Source organism: Neoarius graeffei, chromosome 16, assembly GCF_027579695.1.
Source record: "Neoarius graeffei isolate fNeoGra1 chromosome 16, fNeoGra1.pri, whole genome shotgun sequence".
Classification (NCBI taxonomy): Eukaryota; Metazoa; Chordata; class Actinopteri; order Siluriformes; family Ariidae; genus Neoarius; species Neoarius graeffei.
Genome location: NC_083584.1, coordinates 56,402,555 through 56,425,305, shown reverse-complemented (window position 1 = coordinate 56,425,305; position 22,751 = coordinate 56,402,555). Strand labels below are relative to the sequence as shown.

Here is a 22,751-nt window from a genome sequence, read left to right as displayed (position 1 = left end):
CAGCAATAACTGCAACTAAACATTTCCAGTAACTGTTGATCAGTCCTGCACACCGGCTTGGAGGAATTTTAGCCCGTTCCTCCATACAGTACAGCTTCAACTCTGGGATGTTGGTGGGTTTCCTCACATGAACTGCTTGCTTCAGGTCCTTCCACAACATTTCGATTGGATTAAGGTCAGGACTTTGACTTGGCCATTCCAAAACATTAACTTTATTCTTCTTTAACCATTCGTTGGTAGAACAACTTGTGTGCTTAGGGTCGTTGTCTTGCTGCATGACCCACCTTCTCTTGAGGTTCAGTTCATGGAGAGATGTCCTGATGTTTTCCTTTAGAATTCGCTGCTATAATTCAGAATTCACTGTTCCATCAATGACGGCAAGCCATCCTGGCCCAGATGCAGCAAAACAGGCCCAAACCATGATACTACCACCACCATGTTTCACAGATGGGATAAGGTTCTTATGCTGGAATGCAGTGTTTTCCTTTCTCCAAACATAACGCTTCTCATTTAAACCAAAAAGTTCAATTTTGGTCTCATCTGTCCACAAAATATTTTTCCAATAGCCTTCTGGCTTGTCCACATGATCTTTAGCAAACTGCAGACAAACAGCAATGTTCTCTTTGGAGAGCAGTGGCTTTCTCCTTGCAACCCTGCCATGCACACCATTTGTTGTTCAGTGTTCTCCTGATGGTGGATTCATGAACATTAACATTAGCCAATGTGAGAGAGGCCTTCAGTTGCTTAGAAGTTACCCTGGGGTCCTTTGTGACCTCGTCGAACATTACACGTCTTGTTCTTAGAGTGATCTTTTTTGGTTGACAGCTCCTGGGGAGGGTAACAATGGTCTTGAATTTCCTCCATTTGTACACAATCTGTCTGACTGTGGATTGGTGGAGTCCAAACTCTTTAGAGATGGTTTTGTAACCTTTTCCAGCCTGATGAGCATCAACAATGCTTTTTCTGAGGTCCTCAGAAATCTCCTTTGTTCGTGCCATGATACACTTCCACAAACATGTGTTGTGAAGATCAGACTTTGATAGATCCATGTTCTTGAAATAAAACAGGGTGCCCACTCACACCTGATTGTCATCCCATTGATTGAAAACATCTGACTCTAATTTCACCTTCAAATTAACTGCTAATCCCCGAGGTTCACATACTTTTGCCACTCACAGATATGTAATATTGGATCATTTTCCTCAATAAATAAATTACCAAGTATACTATTTTTGTCTCATTCCTTTAAATGGGTTCTCTTTATCTACTTTTAGGCCTTGTGTGAAAATCTGATGATGTTTTAGGTCATATTTATGCAGAAATATAGAAAATTCTAAAGTGTTCACAAACTTCAAGCACCACTATACACTATACAGCCAAAAGCTTCTGGACACCTGACCTAAACAGGTGGTTCTTCCCCCAAACAGTTTCACTAAGTTGGAACTACACAATTGTATGGAATGTGTCCATTTGCTGGAACATTGCAGTTTCCCTTCACTGGAAATAACTAAGATTCCAAACCTGTTCCAGCATGATACTGCTCATGTGCACAAAGCACACATGGTGTGTGAAGGTTGGAATGAAGAACTCAAGTGTCCTGCACAGAACTCTGACTGAACTCAACCCCACTGAACACCTTTGCTATGAACTGGAACACCGACTGCACCCCAGACCTCCTCACCCAAGATCAGTGTCTGATCTCACTAATGAGCACAAATCCCCACAGCCATGCCCCAAAATCTAGTGCAAAGCCTTCTCAGAAGAGTGGAGCTCATTACAACAGTGAAGGGGAATAAATCTGGAATGAGATGTCCCACATGACCATCACACCTATATGTACAAGTATCCACATACTTTTGGCCACATAGGGTATCTGGTGTACATTTGGCTTACAGTATGTGTTAGTTCAATAATGTATTTCTGTATCCAGAGTTATACAAAATTAATCTGCTCTCTGAATTATAGAATTGTCATGTCAACTCACAGTTCAGGAACATCACATTATCATCACACTGTGGAGTAAATTTTGTCCCCCGACTTAACAATTATATTTTGTTGAGGATTTATTGTTTAAAAATCAAATCGCCGTAATTTTACAGATTTGACGAGAACTATGAAAGAAAGCCAGCAGCAATTCTTGGGACTACTATAAATATCATAAATATAGAAAACAGGCTGTTTCACTTGGCATAGTGTGAGTTAAGACAATTATTTTATTTCTGTGGAACCTGTGCCTTGTCATGAAATGTGTGTAAGAGGATGTTTTTATTAGATTGTCGTTGGAGAACGGATTCTAATAATGAAAGAGCAGACATATTTGCATATGATGTATGAAATGTTATTGATAATAATAATAATAATAATAATAATAATAATAATAGGGCGGCACGGTGGTGTAGTGGTTAGCGCTGTCGCCTCACAGCAAGAAGGTCCTGGGTTCGAGCCCCGGGGCCGGCGAGGGCCTTTCTGTGTGGAGTTTGCATGTTCTCCCTGTGTCCGCGTGGGTTTCCTCCGGGTGCTCCGGTTTCCCCCACAGTCCAAAGACATGCAGGTTAGGTTAACTGGTGACTCTAAATTGACCGTAGGTGTGAATGTGAGTGTGAATGGTTGTCTGTGTCTATGTGTCAGCCCTGTGATGACCTGGCGACTTGTCCAGGGTGTACCCCACCTTTCGCCCGTAGTCAGCTGGGATAGGCTCCAGCTTGCCTGCGACCCTGTAGAAGGATAAAGCGGCTAGAGATAATGAGATGAGATGAGATAATAATAATAATAATAATAATAATAATTGGACCTCTGCGGATGACCACCTTGTTGTGGTGGAGGGCCTTGTGTGTCTTGATGATCCTGAGAGCTATGCTGGCAGGAGCTATCACTCCTGGTAGGGCCACCCAAGCCAGACAGGTTGAACAGAAGAGGCCAGACAAGGAGGAGTCTAATTTTACCCCAGTTACCCCGTGGCGCCAGTAGTGGATTGGCCTTAACTGGGATCCACCAATATCGGCTTGGTGCCCAACGCTACACTGGACCCACCTTTATAGATTGGCCTTAATAGGGATCTATATTGGTGCCCATTGCCTTGTGGGATAGAATGTAGTTCCAGTCAAAATCAAATCAAATCAAGTTTATTTGTATAGCGCTTTTAACAATAAACATTGTCGCAAAGCAGCTTTACAGAATTTGAACGAAGGTAGGGGAATCTACCCGAAACAAAACCCTGCTGCCTTGCAGGCCCAGGATGGAAAAAGGCTAGGGGAGTTAACCCTAAACAAAACAATACTCATATGATTATGATGAATACAAATAATGAAACACAAGTGAATGGCATGAATGAGAGAGCCAGGCTTGCTGGTCAGCTCTCGCCCGGTAGTGGAACTAGAGAACCAGACAGTCCAACGTCATCAACCTGCTATTGGAACATCTTCAAGGAGAAAGTACAGCAGAGAAGACAACAGAGCAACCATGAGGTGCTACTAAAGAAGTAGACCTGATGAGACGGGATATCGAAAGAGAATGTTTGACATGTGGAAAGATCAAGGCGGTTTTGATATCACTGAACAGAGAATGGCAGATCAGATTTATTATCATCCATCCATCCATCCATCCATCCATCCATTATCTGTAGCCGCTTATCCTGTCCTACAGGGTTGCAGGTAAGCTGGAGCCTATTATTATTATTATTATTATTATTATTATTATTATTATTAATCTCCACCAAATGCATTCATGTAAGTGCTTCTGGTACTATAGGTACTTTTTAATCTTGTACATGTTGGTTATATGTCTCAAAATAATAAGCTGTATGTTTTTTTTTCCCAAACCACAGCTTGCCAGAAGCAAATATCAATCTGTGTCTCCACATTGTTCCTGTAAATTCATCAAAAAATTGCTAGAATGTTGATATTAATATTAATATTAATTAATATTATTGGGGTAATGCACAGAATTATCTGAGGTGAGAGTGTTGTTGAAGCAAACCTTCCTCGTTTGAGAGTCAGTTGTGGTCAAGCCCTTCTGTGATTCTATAAATGTATGATATAAACACGTCACATAACTCTTATAAAACAGAAATAGCTGTGATATCATAGTAGTTTCATGAGATCACAGCTTTTTCTGTTTTCTAATTACTTAGTTGGTCTAAAATCAATAAGTAAATTAAATGTGCTTTTTAACAAATACTATTAGACCAGTTGTTTTCAGCTGCAGCATTTTTGCGACTCGCTCTCCCTGTACGTCAGACACGGTGAGTGTCTCAAATACCTGAACACAAAGCATGGTATTCACCAGTAATTACATCACAAAAGTCCAGACTTGGAGAAGGGTTTAGGACACCATCTGGGACACGGCCTAAAATGTTGCAACAGTAGCCTTCAATTTTAAAGGAGATACGCAGAGCTATGGCCTCACTTTTTGTTTATAAATGCCTTGAGACCTCAAAAATGGCGCAGGAATAGTTTTAAGCGTTAACAATAAATCTAATATAGTCATTTTTTATGATTAAAATGATTTCATATAGGTCACGGTCTGAGTGAATGACCTTGACATATATGACGTCTATCGGTCTCATCACCATTTCTGCTATACTAAAACACAGAGCTGACTGCAACTTCGAGCTTCCATTTTGACCTAATTTATCGCCATGCCACATACAGGTGTTCCTAGAGGGTGCAGCAACACAACAGAAGGTGGATTTGTGTTGCATTCATGGCCCAAGAATGTTCAAATTGCAAAGATTTGGACATACATGTCAACCTATACGGAATGTCCGTATTTTATACGGATTTGATTCAATAAACGTAGTATACGGGCATACAAATAAAGTTATACGGATTCTTTAAAAAAACTTCAATATTTATTTAGAGCTATAATCAATTCCCACGATGATAAAAGAGCGCATAACATTTACAAACGTACTGTACACCACAGAAAGCACAAACAGCCAGTAAAGAGTCTTATGAAATCGCGCGTTATCTTGTGGTAGCGAGACTTCATTCCACTTTTGATCATGCGCACACCGCATTGCGAGAATCCCGCCAACCCGGAAGTAACATTTTGTTTGAAACGCGTATTTCCACCTGAGCGACTTTCACTAGCGACTGAAAAGATTCTGAATGGGCACTCCGGCAAGATCAATACAGACACTTGCTGTGACATGCAGCCCAGTGAGTATTGGTGCAGAGTGCTAAAAAAAGCTGTCATGGAGTACAATTCAGAACATTAGAGTGACACTTTGTGTTTTTGTCGAACATTGGAGCTTTGTATTCATTCTGAAGGTTTATTGTTATTAATATTGAATAAAAAGTAACTTGGATATATCATTGTTAATTATCATTCAAATTTTAGGTAAATTATTTTAATTTGCATCTTATACGGATTTTATAAGGGAAATACGGATTTTGGAGGTTGGTTATACAGGTTTGATTGACCAAAGGTTGACATGTATGTTTGGACGCGTTTTGCGAGAAGTTCACGGGCACATCAGGCACCTACAGAGTGGTTTCTCCTTTGCTCTGCACATTTTACTGAAGACTTCTGCGAGACCTCTGATCTGTTGAGGAGCGTTGGCTATAAGCCCATATTGAAAGAGGCTGCAGTATCAACAATTAAAGAAAAAGAAAACTACAGAAAAGGAAAGTAACTTCAGCTACACCAGTCCTCCCAGAGTGTGAGCCAAAGATTGTTGCTAAAATCCGGGACAGAACGGGACGGGAGGGGACACATTACCGCTCAGACAGTGACTTCCCCATGGTGGTTGTTAAAACTGGTAAACCGGTGACATCCTGTCCCGGGTTTTAGTAATTGCCTGAGCCGAGCAGTAATGGCGGAGTCCTCAATATGGAGAAAATGGAGAATGAGTGGACCAGCCGTCTGATTTCTCCACTGGATATGCTTGCCTCAGCAGCAATATCTTGCCCTTACGTGGAAGAAGCGAATGAATGGAGAACTGAACGAACAACTGAAAGTCAGATTGTTTGTTTCAAAACAATCGGCCACAAGGTCAGCCTTCAAGAAGCGAGAACACAGACGGGTAAGCTGCAATTCTTCTCATTTGGATACAAAACAACAAAAACAACAACACTCGTTGTTTACCTGTATTTAAATTAATACAGTACATGTAACTTGTATTGTGTGTTTAAGTTACCGGTATAAGATTATTTAATTTGCTTCAGTATGTGATTGTCTCAGTTCATCTGATTATTTAATTAGCCTTTTACGTTTTATCAGTGAAAATGCATGTATGTTGCGTAAGTTATAACACCGATCCTGTTTTAATGAGAGTCAACCCACAATCAGTGAAGTCAAATCAGTCTTAGTTGAGCAAGTCGGTAACGGTATTTCTTACTTTCACCATAAATTTTTATTTATATAACTTTGATCTATAGCTATCAAAGGCCTCGGCCTTAAAATCGGTTACCGCTGTGATGTCACGCACTCAGGGCTGGCTGGCTCAGTGGGGCAGCTCAAATGCCAACTTTGCAGTCAATTTTAACTCTCAAAAATATATATATTTTTTAAATTCCCATTTATGCAGCATACAAGAGTCAAGGATGGAGATACTATCCACTCAGAAATGTATTTAAAAATAAAGGTTCTGCGTATAGCCTTTAATTATAAAATGATTATTTATATTACTGTAAAAATGGAATGCCTTCCAAGAGCCATATATGCAGGTTACCTTTTCATTTTATAATTTTTAAGCTGTATTAAAACAAGTGCTATTTATTTCACACCCACTTCAGTTGGTTCATGGTATATTATTGGAGTAACCAGTGTAAAGACAACAGTGAAATACACTCACATACACTTGACAACCATTTGGTTTGATATGGGAATTTTCCTGCCCTTTGTGTTTCTGCATGGCAAAGCAAACGCATTCAAGCATTTGGCTATATTTAGCCTTTGTGAGGATACAGTGTGGAAAATATAAGACAGGAAACAGGAATGCTAAATAGTCCTGGGCTTTCAGGTACAGTATCCCACTGGGGTGGAACCATACATTGGGACACGATGCACTGCAGTGCAAAACTTTGATGATGTGCATCATTGGAATGTGCAATTAATATCATGTGCAGTAACTCAGCATTCTATGAATTATGCATCGAATACAATCACACTGTTTGAACACCAGAGGTTCCGATCTGTCTAACCCATAAAATATATAGACTCTGGATTGCAATAACCAATACACATTATAGGTTATATAATTACACAGCCATGTGATATCAATTAAAAAGAGTTTTTCAGTAGCTTTCAAATGATACCAGCCCCAGATCACTGCACTCTATACTGCCAGAGAACAAGGCTGTGAAATTAGGGCATTTTAGCCAGATTTGGACCTCTATTTCCAGTTTAAATGACACCTCAGACACTCCTATGAAGCCCAATAAGCCAGTTTCCATCAACGTATGTTTCATAAAGGATCTTAAGCCCTACTCGATTACTATGGCAACTTGGGTTTTTGGACAAACCTCCTCTTTTAGGCTTATGTTGAAGCTTATGCTGCATTTGACATAACTTGTAAGTGGGACATCTGAACCCTGAATTCGGTAATTTTCAAGTTTGTCACATTTGAATTACAAAGTGGAAGAAACAAGGACATCTCCAAGAAAGTGTGCGTTTGTTAGCAACAAGCGAGCCAACTGACATTCTCAAAATACCAAATTTTATGGTCAATATCATTGATATGTTATAGAACTCGTGTGTCTATGTTGATTGAGCTAAGGTAAACATTACTATAAACTCATTTCGTGAAATGATGTTTTATTTCCTGTTGACAGCGTGAACGGTGTTATTAACATGATGTCATATTCAGAACTCAGGCTTGAGGACACTTTCCCAACTTTCCAAGTATGAATTCCAATTTGAGGGATGTTTTCTTTGTTTTTTCTTTGATGGGAATAAAAAAATCCAGAGTTATGAGCTTTAGTTGAATGCAGCATTAGCCTCGTCTGATCAGTTTTACTGGACAAGCCATGAGATGATTCCACTGAGCTAAAATAACCATCAAAAAGATGTAGTATTTTACCACACGTGGTAAAATTAAAATATTTGATTTCATAATAGAAATGTAACTTTCATGGTCCGCAGGCTGTGCACATCACGTTAAATGATGGTCTGAGGAGAGAATCCTTTCCCTTTGGTAAATGTTTATCTATTTACAGCATTGTGCAGCACAGTGGTGTAGTGGTTAGCACTGTCGCCTCACAGCAAGGAGGTTCTGGGTTCAAGCCCAGCAGCCAACAGGGGCCTTTCTGTGTGGAGTTTGTACGTTCTCCCCATGTTTGTGTGGGTTTCCCTTGGGTGCTCCAGTTTCCCCCACAGTTCAAAAACTTGCAGTTAGGTTAACATGGGGCGACCTTGGCCTGAGGTTGGGCTGAAGTGCCCTTGAGTAAGGGTACCCAACCCCCAGCTTCTCCCTGGTGGCTGTAGCAAACTGCTCTGGGTGGCACAGTTATCACTTGCCCCTTTTCCACCAAAGCAGTTCCAGGGCTGGTTTGGGGCCAGTGCTTAGTTTGGAACCGGGTTTTCTGTTTCCACTGACAAAGAACTGGCTCTGGGGCCAGAAAAACCGGTTCCAGACTAGCACCGACTCTCTGCTGGGCCAGAGGAAAGAACCGCTTACGTCAGCGGAGGGGGCGGAGTTGTTAAGACCAACAACAATAACAAGACCTCGAAAGATCGCCATTTTTAAGCGGCGAGAAGCAGCAGCTGTACAAACGCGAAGTCATCCATTATTATTATTGTTGTTGTTGCTGCTGCTGCTGCTTCTTCCGTGTTGTTTTTGCTTCGATATTCGCGCCAAGGTTTAAGCAAATGTAGCGACGTAACTGACGTATACAGCGACGTAATGACGTGGCACCGCGAGCTATGGAAAAGCAAACTGGTTCTCAGCTGGCTCGCAAGTTGAACGAGTTGTGAACCAGCACCAGTACTGGCCCCGAACCAGCCCTGGAACTGATTTGGTGGAAAAGGGGTAACTGTTGCCTCACAGCAAGAAGGTTCCGGGTTCAAACCTCGTGGCCGATAGAGGCCTTTCTGTGTGGAGTTTGCATGTTCTCCCCGTGTCTGCGTGGGTTTCCTCTGGGTGCTCCGGTTTCCCCCACAGTTCAAAGACATGCACATTCGGTACAATGGGGCCACTGTAATTGGCACAAGCTGTAGTGGTTTCCCAGCCATAATGTATGTACATATATTGCTATGGCAAAGCTAATAAATAAATAAATGTAAATCAAATTTAAATTATATATATATATATATATATATATATATATATATATATATATATATATATATATGAGTGATTCCACGCTTATGGGTACTGAAATGGGGACATGAACTTATTTTTAAAAATTCACCTAAAACCATTTCTTTTTTTACCATCAGGTCACAAAACATGTAATCTTTAATGAATGATATGTTAAAAGATAACTAATTTTCTGAGATGTAATAAAAACATATTTATATGCCAAAGTCAGAACGTAACAGAAGTGTTGTGGACATATATATTCTCAATTTTAACAATGTAGAATTACTTTTTGAAACATAGGAAGGTGATGTTTTAGCAAATATAATTAATAAACATGTGTAGTAGAATAAACATACACATTCTTTCAATAAGATTAACATGGTATAGAGCTAGATTGTAATTAATTTGTAACAGACGCGAGATGGACAATCGTAACAGAAGTAATGTAACAGACATCATTTTGGAACTCATAGGCTTGACTTTGGCATATAAATATGTTTTTATTACATCTCAGAAAATTTAAGTTACCTTTTAACATATCATTCATTAAAGATTACATGTTTTGTGACCTGATGGTAAAAAAAGAAATGGTTTTAGGTGAATTTTTAAAAATAAGTTCATGTCCCCATTTCAGTACCCATAAGCGTGGAATCACTCATATATATAATTTTTTTTTTTTTTTAAAGTAGGATCTTTTTATGAAGGCAAAACATTTTAACTGAAGTAAAAAAAAATCATGATGCTTTTTAATCCTTTTAAAAATAATAGCTATTAATAATTGCTGGTTTCAGACCTGATTCAGCGAGTGACCAGACATTAAACATATTAAACACAAACAGTTTTACACCAAACCCTCAAATAACTCTCAGGCACAGTAAGGAATTCATGATGGATCAGAGAGCCATCTAACTTTGTGTGCTGCCCAAGACTGACTTTCAGAAACAAAGCAACCCTTTCAACTCATGGCACCGGTAACAGAAGAGGGTGTGGAGGAAGGGAAATAAAGGGCATTAAAAGATCACTCGTTTTTGAACTGGGCTTCTGTCAATTAGTAATCCAAAGTAAGAGGTCCTATTGCAAACTGATAGGACTGCTACAGTGATTCCATAGAACCATCAGTGATAGAACCATCACTGTACCGCAAAGCCTCGCTTTATACAGAAACGAGTAGAAATTGACACCAACAGCGTCGACAGGGATGCGTTATTAACCTGTATGACTCAAATACTCAAAAAAGAAGGAAGCTATTGAAGAAAAACTATTTCAGACACTTGCTGTGATGTTGACCCTGTTTGGATCAGTTCCAATATAAGATCAGTTCATCTCCTGATTACAGTGATAACGAGAATCTAGGATGGATGGATGGATGGATGGATGGATGGATGGACATCCAGACAATCTGAAAATATGATGTCTCCACCACTGAGTGGCAGGAGCATAAAACGAAAGAGCAATAGGAAGCACAGTTAAAGAAATTAGTGGACAAGAATGGAGGCAACAGCAGGGTGGAAAGTGTTTTTAAAAAATACAGGGTTAGTCAAAATTATGTTAACACTAATGGATTATTTTTCTCCTGAATGTATGGTGCACCGTGACCGCTGCTGGCGTAATTGGGGCCCTACTTTTCTGACACCCCAACAGTGACGTCAGACATCAACTTACAGTTGGTCCAGCAGTACACCATTGATGAACTTCCACTACAGATCCGATTGGTTTCTACTATTTAAGTGTCAACATAATTTTGACTAACCCTGTACACTCACTAGCCACTTTATTAGGAACATCTGTACAGCTGCTCATTCATGCAATTGTCCAGTCAGCCTATCATGTAGCAGCAGAGCAATGTGTACTGTAAAATCATGCAGATACGGGTCACGGACTGAAGTTAATGTGCACATCAAACATCAACATGAGGAAAAATGCGATCTGTGACTGTCGCATGGTTATTGGTGCCCGACAGGCTGACTTGAATAATTAAGAAGTTGCTGATCTTCTGGGATTTTCAGGCACAACGGACTCTAGACATAAGAGAAAAAAACTCCAGTGAGGGACAGACCTGTAGATCGAAATGCCTTGTTGATGGGAGAGGTCAAAGCAGAATGGTGAGACTGGTTCGAGTAGACAGAAAGGTTACAGTAACTTAACACACAGCCATCTGAGTGGTGAGACAGAAAAGAGGTCAGCCTAGCATTAAGGATCATGAGTTTTAAATCCTGACGATGATCCGTAAACATTACCGTGAGTTCAACAGGGGCAGGGAGTGTTCCTCCATAACAATGCAAGTTCCTGTTTCAAGTGCTGTTCCACTTCCTGTTGATAGGCACACATGAGTGCATATTTCCTTGAAGAGTCAAATGACAAATGCAGCATCAAACATGGTCTTGCCATGCAAAGTTGTTCTGAACTAATGCAAACGAAAGCAAGACAGATCAAACTTAACTTGTACACAGATACTTTGTGGTGCACTGTGACCAGAACTAAGACTAGGAAGCTCACTGCCAAAACAATGTGTGGCCTTATCTGTATTCGCATGCTTTGGTTATGACATTTGGGTTCTCTGTAAACCAGCATGTATTGTACATAGCATTACAAATATGTCCTAACAGTCTTACAAAGGGTGTGTTAAAACTGACGCAAACCGCGTTCAGTTCTCACACATCAGTGGGTGAGTTCTGGGACAAGCTTGTTGTGTTGATGATTTTCGTGTCAGGAAGGTTAACATGAACCTGTGTAATGTGTGTAATATCAACGCTGCGCTGTGTAAAGCAAATCAGTCGACACATTGGATTGAATGCTGTGAACAAATACACAGGTTGTGTTCATTTTAAAATTGCATGTAGCTATGTGTTAAACAGCTGACATACTAACACAATGTGTAAACTACAATGCTACACATAATTGGTGGGGGTTTTTTACACATTCTAATAGTGTAGTGTATATTTTTCACTTAAAGCAGATACGCAGAGCCATGGCCTCACTCCTGTTTATAAATGCCTTGAGACCTCAAGAATGGCACAGAAATAGTTTTAAGTGTTAACAATAAAACTAATATAGTAATTTTTACAATTAAAGTGATTTATATAGGTCGCGGTCTGAGTGAATGACCTTGATGTCCGTAACGTCACCGCAGGAAGTCTATCGGTCTCATCGCCATTTCCGCTATACTGAAACACAGAGCTGACTGCAACCCCAATCCTCCATTTTGAGCTAATTTATTGCCATGCCATGTAGATGTGTTGCTGGCTAGTGCAGCAACACGACAGAAGGTGGATTTACATTGCATTCATGGCCCAAGAATGTTCAAACTGCAAAGAATTGGACGCGTTTTGCAAGAAGTTCACGGGCACATTGGGCGCTTACAAAGTGGTCTCTCCTCTGCTCTGCACATTTTACTGAAGACTCGTATGAGACCTCTGATCTGTTGAGGAGTGTTGGCTATAAGCCCTTATTGAAAGAGGGTGCAGTACCAACAGTTAAAGAAAAATAAAACAAGAAAAGGAAAGTCTCATCTCATCTCATTATCTCTAGCCGCTTTATCCTTCTACAGGGTCGCAGGCAAGCTGGAGCCTATCCCAGCTGACTACAGGCGAAAGGCGGGGTACACCCTGGACAAGTCGCCAGGTCATCACAGGGCTGACACATAGACACAGACAACCATTCACACTCACATTCACACCTACGGTCAATTTAGAGTCACCAGTTAACCTAACCTGCATGTCTTTGGACTGTGGGGGAAACCGGAGCACCCGGAGGAAACCCACGCGGACACGGGGAGAACATGCAAACTCCACACAGAAAGGCCCTCGCCGGCCCCAGGGCTCGAACCCAGGACCTTCTTGCTGTGAGGCGACAGCGCTAACCACTACACCACCGTGCCGCCAGAAAAGGAAAGTATTTATTTTATTTTTTTAAAGTGAGTTCAGTTGCACCAGTCCTCCTGGAGCGTGAGCCAACGGTTGTTGGTAAAACCCGGGACGGGACGGGACGGGACAGGACATATTGCTCGGGCAGTGACCTCACCGCGGTTGTTGCTAAAACCGGTGGCATCCCGTTCCTTCCCGGGTTTTAGTAATTGCCTGAGCCGAGCAGTAATGGTGGAATACACAGTATGGAGAGAATGAGTGGAGCAGCCGTCTGATTTCTAAACTGGATATTGCTGCCATCTCACCCTTACATGGAAGAAGTGAATGAACGGAGAACTGAACGAACAACTGAAAGTCAGATTGTTTCAAAACAATCGGCCACAAGATCGGCCTTCAAGAAGCGAGAACACAGACGGGTAAGCGCCAACTCATATTTGAATAAAAAAACAACAAAAACAACACATTTACCTGCATTTAGATTAATACATGTAACTTGTATTGTGTGTTTAAGTTACCGGTATAAGATTATTTAATTTGCTTCAGAATGTGATTGTCTCAGTTCATCTGATTATTTAACTAGCCTTTTACGTTTTACGTATCAGTGAAAATGCATGCATGTACATGTATGTTGCATAAGTTATAACACCCATCCTGTTTTAATGAGAGTCAACCCACAGTCAGTGAAGTCAAATCAGTCTTAGTTGAGTAAGTCGGTAACGGGATTTCTTACTTTCACCATAAATTTTTATTTATATGACTATGGTCTATAGCTGTAAAAGGCCTTGGCCTTAAAACCGGTTACCGCTGTGACGTCACGCACTCGACTGGCTGGCTCAGTGGGGCAGCTCGAATGCCAACTTTGCGGTCCATGTTAACTCTCAAAAATATAATTTTTTTTTATTCCCATTTATGCAGAATACAAGAGTCAAGGATGGAGATACTATCCACTCAGAATTGTATTTAAAAATAAAGGCTGTGCATATCTCCTTTAAGTAGTAATTTAGAGAAAATATTCAACCTAAACAGATGCCAATATGAGGATCAGAGAGGATTCAATAACCATTACAATACAGAGAATATCAACAGAAGGAATGAAAAATAAATAACAGCCAAGAACAGAAGAAACTATTAAAACAAATCAAAGTAATATAGCACGAAAAAGAGCGCTGATGTACTGAAGATGTGATTCGCAGGCATGAGACCTCTGCTAATCAAAACCATGGTATTCGTTATTGCTAGTATGCTATTGTTTTATATAACAGTTGTATAACCAAGAAATTAATGTAAAGTAATTTATATCTCAGACAGAGCATGGGCAATTTTAAAAATTTTTTTCTCCATCAACCAAAAAATGTCCCCTAAAGAGCCACGGCTGGATGGAGCATTGTGTTGCCTTGCACGAAAAGACTGACTGACTAACAGCCTGTCGTAAGTGCTGTAATGGTTTCACTGTAATGAACTCTTGCTCGAATTTTATGTAGTGAACACAAACAAGTGGACTGAGACAGTGACATTTAGCAGTGCTGTTGTACTCAATATCAGTTCTCTTGGAAATGTCAATCAAATCACTGGACCGTAACGAAGTGCTGCAAAATTAAATTTAGGTCACAACTGAAATATTATGGTCACTATCAAAACCTGTTTTTTGTTTTAATTCAAAACTTTTTCAACTGGCAATTTATAATTGTATTTTAAATATACTGGCATTTATGATTGTACAATTATCTCATCTCATTATCTCTAGCCGCTTTATCCTTCTACAGGGTCGCAGGCAAGCTGGAGCCTATCCCAGCTGACTACGGGCGAAAGGCGGGGTACACCCTGGACAAGTCGCCAGGTCATCACAGGGCTGACACATAGACACAGACAACCATTCACACTCACATTCACACCTACGGTCAATTTAGAGTCACCAGTTAACCTAACCTGCATGTCTTTGGACTGTGGGGGAAACCGGAGCACACCCACGTGGACACGGGGAGAACATGCAAACTCCACACAGAAAGGCCCTCGCCGGCCCCGGGGCTTGAACCCAGGACCTTCTTGCTGTGAGGCGACAGCGCTAACCACTACACCACCGTGCCGCCCTTGTACAATTATGTGAAGGTAAATTTGGTATCTTCAACATGTGACATTTCGCAAAGAAAAATGTGATAAATTATGTAAATTACATAAATTATTATTATTAAATGAACATTTCTCAGTATGTTCAGTACTCAGTAGTACCTGAGGAATGGAATTGTGCAACTATACATTATATATACATAAACACATACATATATATAATATATCAGAGGGAAACCATCAGGGCCTTCTAGGCCTTCAGAGAAAACCCAAACATATCAGCATTTCAAATAATTTCATTATCATTGTTCTCTTTGAATTCTAATTTGGCCTTATCTTCTATCAAATTTGCTTCAGAAATGAAAGGGTTACTGTCCTAAAAATATTAAAATAGAGTTATCCAATGAGATTTTTTTGTTTGTTGTCTCTAAGCTGAGAAGAGTTTAGTGCTGGCTCACTCATTGGTTAGGACTTCATTGCCAGGACAGAAGGCCATGGCAGTGTATGTTTATCTAGGACATGACTGATGAATTAACCAATCAGGTTTTATAGTGGGAGGGACCAAAAAATGTATCGCCCTCAGCCTTCTTGAAGGCCAACACGAGCTTAACCGTGACTCGGCGCAATCAGCGCAGCAGTGAAGTCACCTTCCAACCGGTGTAGCATTCATCAGTAGTGTTAGTGAATGCTAATAAAGTGGTCAAGCCAGTGCTATCAAGAACAAGTAGTACAGGCTAACGACCGAAAAACTAAGGCTACATCCACACGACAACGGCAACGAGATTTTTTTTTTTAAATATCGCGTCCACATGGGCAACGGATCAGTAAAATATCAGGTTCATATGGCAACGCAACGCTTGCTGAAAACGATGCAATACACATGCCACACCTCTACGTGTGCTGTAAGACGGTCCCATCGGAGACACCAGAACAATAGAAGAAGTAGACACATGCGCATAAACCCCTTCTTCTGTAGCATCAGCCACATAAAGTTTTGATTATTAATCAGTAGCATAAAACGAAAGATGCGGAAAGAGGAATGAATGGGGGTAGATGGAAGCTGGTACGCCAACATTCTGATATCCTCCAGAATTCTTTAATGGTCCGGAATAAATTGAATGCTACACGTTGATGGATTACTTTGTTCTTCTACGCCCTTTTTGAGGAATGTATTGTCGGACTTAAACCAACATCTGAAGAGGTGAGATCGCTCCTTTTTTTTCCCTATTTTTGCTGGCGGGATTGTTTTTGTTTTTGGAAAGCAGTGAAAATATTTTGTAAGCACGCTTCATGAACCAAGTTATAGGATTTGTTGACAACTCGCATCGAGGTCGTTACACTTCTACCCGGCATGAAGCACTGACAGTCATGTGGTTGTGACGTCATCATAAACAAATCCGTTCTACTCATCCAGACGACTTCGCAACGGCGCCGTTGCCAGATTTTTTCACTCTGGAATCCGTTCTCAAAAGATTTCGTTTTGGGGCACCCAAAACGCCGGTGCCATGTGGACGCCAGGCCGAAACGATAAACAATTTTATCAGATTCACCTGAATCCATTGCCGTGTGGACATGGCCTTAGATTTCTGTCTCCAGACTCTTCTTCCACGCACACTTGCCACAATATTTTTCCAGATGTAATTTACTGAGTTACTTTTAAAATCAACATTGATAGCTACACACAACAGAGCGACCTGACAGCCTGCTGCTAATCCCTTGCAAAATCCTTTGCCCTGTTGCTTTTTTGTTGTGTCTGGCTAAGATTTGGCTGAGCTGAAGTCCCAGCTCTAATAGTAATGGTTCGCCACTGATTTTTATATATAAGAGTGCACTATGTTCCTGTGTATATATAGGAAATTGTTCGCTTCTGCTGCGTTCACTCCCGGTCTGCACCAGTCATAAAAAAATTTTATCAACAGCATGAGTGGCCTGTGATATTCATTCTGGCTTGCTCGAAATGTTTCTTCTGTTACTCTTTATTGAATAACCTCGCAGTTCTGTTTTAAACAAATTGGAGCCCATGTTACCCCAATATAATGAGGATTCGATGCAACGGTGGCTTTACAATGTATTTTAATAAACTATGCCATGGAAAGTTCCACAAAAATATAGTGAATTTACTCTCACACTGATGTTCCCCTTAGTGTAACAGAACCTGGACATACCCTGCACATATCCCCTTACAAAGAAAGTAATTACAAAGTGAGCTGAGACAGACACGTTTATATCCGAGATATCATTTGGTTCTCTTTTATAGAGGCAGGCTGAATTATGCTTTTTGCTCAAACAAGCACAAGTTACCATTGCCATGACCGAGTTTAGTAGTGATGATGTCATTACAATTACATGACATGACATGACAAATACTGTATATATGAAGAGTGGATGGGCAGGATGTTCCTCTGATAAGGAACCCTATAAGGTGAATGGTATATAGGGGGGCATTCTTGTTTATTTAATTTATTTCATCGTTTCTCTTCTCGCTTCCCTGTTTTGCATCTTAGGTGCTTCCTCAGAATATTTTGGGGAAGACCCAAGGAAATGGTGTGAGATTAGACATCACTGCTCACTGAAGTGTTACTTTTAAAGCACTTTAACTCTTGATTGCCCAAATGTATTGCAAAAGCGATCAATATAATAAACTGATAATTAAATCATTATGGTGTGTTGAAATTGTAGGGACTCTTCACGGACAATGAGCAAAAATTATTATACTTTGCACTGAATAATAGTACTTTTATTGTATGTACAAGAATTTTCAATATCTCGTCTCGTCTCGTCTTCTTCCGCTTATCCAGGACCGGGTCGCGGAGGCAGCAGTCTAAGCATGGAAGCCCAAACTTCCCTTTCCCCAGACACCTTGGCCAGCTCCTCGGGAAGAACACCGAGGCGTTCCCAGGCCAGCTGAGAGACATAGTCCCTCCAGCGTGTCCTGGGTCTTCCCCGGGGCCTCCTCCCGGGGGGACATGCCTGGAACACCTCCCCAGGGAGGCGTCCAGGAGGCATCCGAAAGAGATGCCCGAGCCACCTCAGCTGGTTCCTCTCGATGTGGAGGAGCAGCGGCTCTACTCTGAGCTCCTCCCGAGTGACTGTGCTTCTCACCCTATCTCTAAGGGAGCGCCCAGCCACCCTGCGAAGGAAACTCATTTCAGCCGCTTGTATCCGCGATCTTGTTCTTTCTGTCATTACCCAAAGCTCATGACCTCCAAGTGGAGCAGTTTAAGTATCTCGGGAATTTTCGATATATACGACTTAATTCTTGAACATTTCAACAAGATGATGAAACAGTGAGTAGCCTCAGCAAGCAGAACAAGCAGTAGTCTGAGATCCCTCTAAGGTGGGGTTTACATTAGACCGTATCAGCGGATCATCAGATTAACGTTTTTAAAACGATTAGCGTGCACACAGCAACGCCAATACACGATTCGCGTGCACACAGCAACGCCAATACACGGATACGCTCGGCTCCGCAGGCATCCTGCGCTCCAAATCACTCCGCCCTGAACAGCGAGTGCCCTCTGGAGGGTGCGCACTCCGGCCCTGCGCAGCTCACAGAGCGCGCGAGTGAAGTGCACGAGCAGTGATTCGGGACTGAGCCGCTGTGTGTGTGATCCCAGCACATATCACTTACCACTTGCAAGTGGAAGGATGGCAAGCCTAAAGACAATCATAACTACACAATGGGCAGTATTTGCATCAGTATTTGCAGAATTTTCATACTTTTATACTCTTTAATGAAAGGTGATACAAGGCAGAAGTCCGCGCCGTTTTTCAGCAGTCGCGTCACATGACCAACGCCAGCGAATCAGGAAGGTGGATGTCACAGTGACGTTGTCCAATGACGACGCCAGCTAGAGCTCAGCACAGCGTATCCGCGTATTCTCAATGTTTACACAGCACCGGACCAGACACGATCTGGATTGAATACGTGGACGCTGGCGGATTCCCGTTTCCCGGCGTTTCCAGGTGTTTTAATGTAAAAGGACAGTGCATCCGCGAAGAAAACGAGACAGATACGGTCTAATGTAAACTTGGCCTGAGTTTTGTTGTTTTTTCCCCCTTTCCCCCAGTTGTGTTAGGCATTACAGGAACAGACTTGGTACTTGGTGTTGTTTCATCTCAGACATGTTTTCCCCATTTCAGTTTCACATATCAGCATCTTGTAAGTTTTGTACCTGTAATACATGACACATGACTAACAATTTTCATACTCCTCAAACTATTTACTGAGCCCCTCATCCATCCACTATGGATCGAGGCTTTGCCATCCTGTAAAAGACCACTCCCTTCAGGATGAAGGTGATCAGTCAGAATAACCGTAGTGATTTGCAGTCATCCTTCCCTTTCAGAGGATAAACAGACCCACACCATTCTAGCAAAATAGCCCCAGAGCATAACCACCAGCACCACTCCCTTATGACAAACATTCATACACCCACTTTGTTTGTAATATAGTTTCAGATGATTTAAGCTGGCCATATTACTTATTTTCCACATCTCCGTAGACCAGTGTCAATGATTTACGCACCACTGCACCGCAACCTGAGCAGTCACCCGTTCCTCACGTCACACTAATGCACAAGCATTACAGTCACTGAATGTGTGCTTTTGACAACAATTTCCAACCCTGTTTACTGATAGCTTTCCCATTAGATCTCAATGCAGATGTCTCCTTTAGACACTGAAACACTAGCCTGTTGAAAAGGCTTTGTGACTGAAGCTCCTGCCCTCAATGCCCCAATAATGAGCCCTCTTTCAAAGTCATTATGTTTCTCCGCTGATTTATTCAGCTTTTTCCTGTACAGATGCCAACATAGCACATGCGGTTTCCTATTATTCATGCATATATAATCAAAGAAAGTTCTACCCTTAACTTAGTTTGACAGATAACTTGTCTTCAGACTTTTAATAGTGTTTTAGATTAGAAGACGCATGATTCCCCGATTTACACCATACCTTGTACTTCTATTTCTGAACAAAGTAAATGAATTTTAAAAATCTGTACATTGAAAAGACTATAAATAATTTAAAATGAGTTAAAGCTAGAGTAATAGATCGTTTTTAATAAATATATACTTTTTATTTCGCTTATTATCGCAAATTTTGGCAGTAAAACAAGAGAGGTGCAATCCAACATCCAAATAATAATACCACCTTATTCTGTAAAGAGGAGTGAGTTCCACATGTGTCTGCAGCCCGATGGAAAAAATATTAGTGGGACAGAGGGAGCTGTTTGAATGAATGGAGTAAGAAGGCCCTTTGTTTCAACTTGCGTGCTGTGTGCAGGTAAAAAAAAATCTAAAATAACAAATCTAATGAATAGGCTATTTTGTTCAGTTGTAGTAAAAAAAAAAAAAAGCAACTTGGTTAATTCAAAATGTCTTTGCTGCTACAGGGGATATATCCTTCAATCGTACTGTATGTCACACACAGCTGAAGATAAATGGTCTGAATGTTCAAAATCACCAAAATATAGAAGAACCAACACAGCTATACTCAAAACGTTATCTAAATTATGAAAACAAACACAAATAACACAGTGTAAAGTCTGTGTTCAGGTTTATTATTATTGATTTTTTATCTATGTTGAAGCATTATTTTATGTCCCCAGATCCACTGAATGTAATTATAAACAATATAATTCCCTAAATGACACAGTCACCTAGTTGTCAAGTGACTATCCTGAAAAAGCATGTCAAAGTTTGTGTGATGAATAAAAAATAAAAATAAATACTTGGAACCACATATTTGGAGCTCACCTTTTGGTCCACAATGGAGCAGGCAATCTGTTTGACGTATGTAAGATCTGCTGTTTGTGGCAGAAGCACTGATTCTCGTGTCAGTCCTATCTGGATAATGAAAGACACTCCAGCTGGTTGGGAAGGCATGACAGACATATTGGTGCCACTGGGCCCCTGGGAAAGCCCTGTGTCCACAGCGGGCAAGCCCAATGTAGAGACAGCAGGCAATGAAACTGTGGCATGCTGTGTGTTCACAGACCCAGGGGGAGAAGAACCACCTGGAGGGAAGAATACCGGAGATAGGGGTGCTGAGGGCATTACAGGGCTGCTATTGGCCATCCTGAAATGTTAAAGCCAGTCAAATAGTGGAGCAAGACCAAGGGGCGTGAGGGAGCAAGCAGTACACAAACAGGCCAGCACACAGTTCACTCACTCCAACTGCTGCAATCCTGTTTGTGGATCTCTCCAAATACGACAGGAAAAAATAGATATATAAAGTCTAAAGTATGACGTGTTGCTTCTTCGGCTGTCTTCATAAAATGATCTTCATTTCATAAAGTAGGGTGACAAGGAAAATAGATAAATAAACTTAACTTCTGAACAGAACTCCTGCCTCCTCCTTCTCACCCTAAGGCTCCCCCTACCTCTTCCTGTCCTGCTCTTCTGAAGCTGCTTCAAGAAGGAGAAAGTCCAAACTTCAGCAGGAGACTCACAATAGAGGAAAAAAGGGGGGGGAAAGTACAACAAAGATTAAAAGGAAAAAAGAAATGTCGCATAAGCTTGTCCAAACAAGATGGCTTCCTAATACAGGAAATAGTGAAGGCAAGAGAGAACGCCTGGTTAAGCTTGCTTTGCAAGTTGAACCGTTTCGATTTCTTGTCGAGTTGAGCTAAACAGTACAGCCTTGAGAATTTGTAGACACTCCCTCTCTTGTCTCCACCTCAAACTCTTTATGCTTGCCTGAGGAGGAAGTGAAGTGATGAACAGTGCCCTTAGCCAATTGGCTGCAGTCGGAGATGTCAAGGGGCCTGTCTTTTTCCCTACAGCCTCATCTGCCCCTCCTTCTCTTTAAACTCATTTGTTTGATGTTTTTTTTTATCCCCCACCCTGGAAAAGGCCTGCCCTTCTTTATTTATCTTGGGGCCCACAAACAATCTATTCTCTGTCGAGAACAGTTTTATTGCTAGTGTTTGTACCTCCCTCTCCAGATCCCATTTGGCAGTTCCTGTGCCTGTGTAACCACACATTAGCATTCTTCTCTATTCAGAACGTGGACAGTTAAGTCAGTGTGACCGAGAGAAGGGACAGAATATGACCGGGATCACCTCAGAAAAGATAAAGGATAAAGGATATGCAATGTGAATGCACTAAAAATGGAAGTCATTTCAAAAGTACTGTTTAGAGTTGATGGATCTCATCTCATTCATCTCATTATCTCTAGCCGTAGTGGTTAGCACTGTCGCCTCACAGCAAGAAGGTCCGGGTTCGAGCCCCGTGACCAGCGAGGGCCTTTCTGTGTGGAGTTTGCATGTTCTCCCCGTGTCTGTGTGGGTTTCCTCCGGGTGCTCCAGTTTCCCCTACAGTCCAAACACATGCGGTCAGGTTAATATGGGACGGCCTTGGGCTGAGGTGGCCTTGAGCGAGGCACCGAACCCCCAACTGCTCGCTGTTAGCATGGCTGCCCACTGCTCTGGGTATATCTGTGTGCCCATTACTCATGTGTGTGTTCACTGCTTCAGATGAGTTAAATGCAGAGAGGAATTTCACAAGTGTGTGATGAATAAAGTTGTGCTTCTTCTTCTATAACGATATCATAGTCAAGCAGTGCTGTGTGTTAAA

The 22,751-nt window shown here is 41.3% G+C and overlaps 1 protein-coding gene across 1 annotated transcript in view; it reads right to left on the bottom strand.

Moving 5' to 3' along the window:
• The window catches only part of prkd2 (protein kinase D2), an 82,793-nt gene extending 60,970 nt beyond the window's left edge, over window positions 1-21,823 (bottom strand). Inside the window, exon 1 of the mRNA XM_060943222.1 lies at window positions 20,931-21,823. Within this exon, the coding sequence (XP_060799205.1) occupies window positions 20,931-21,251 (321 nt within the window). The 5' untranslated portion in view covers window positions 21,252-21,823. The remainder of the gene's footprint in view (window positions 1-20,930) is intronic.
• Between the last annotated feature and the right edge of the window lie 928 nt (window positions 21,824-22,751).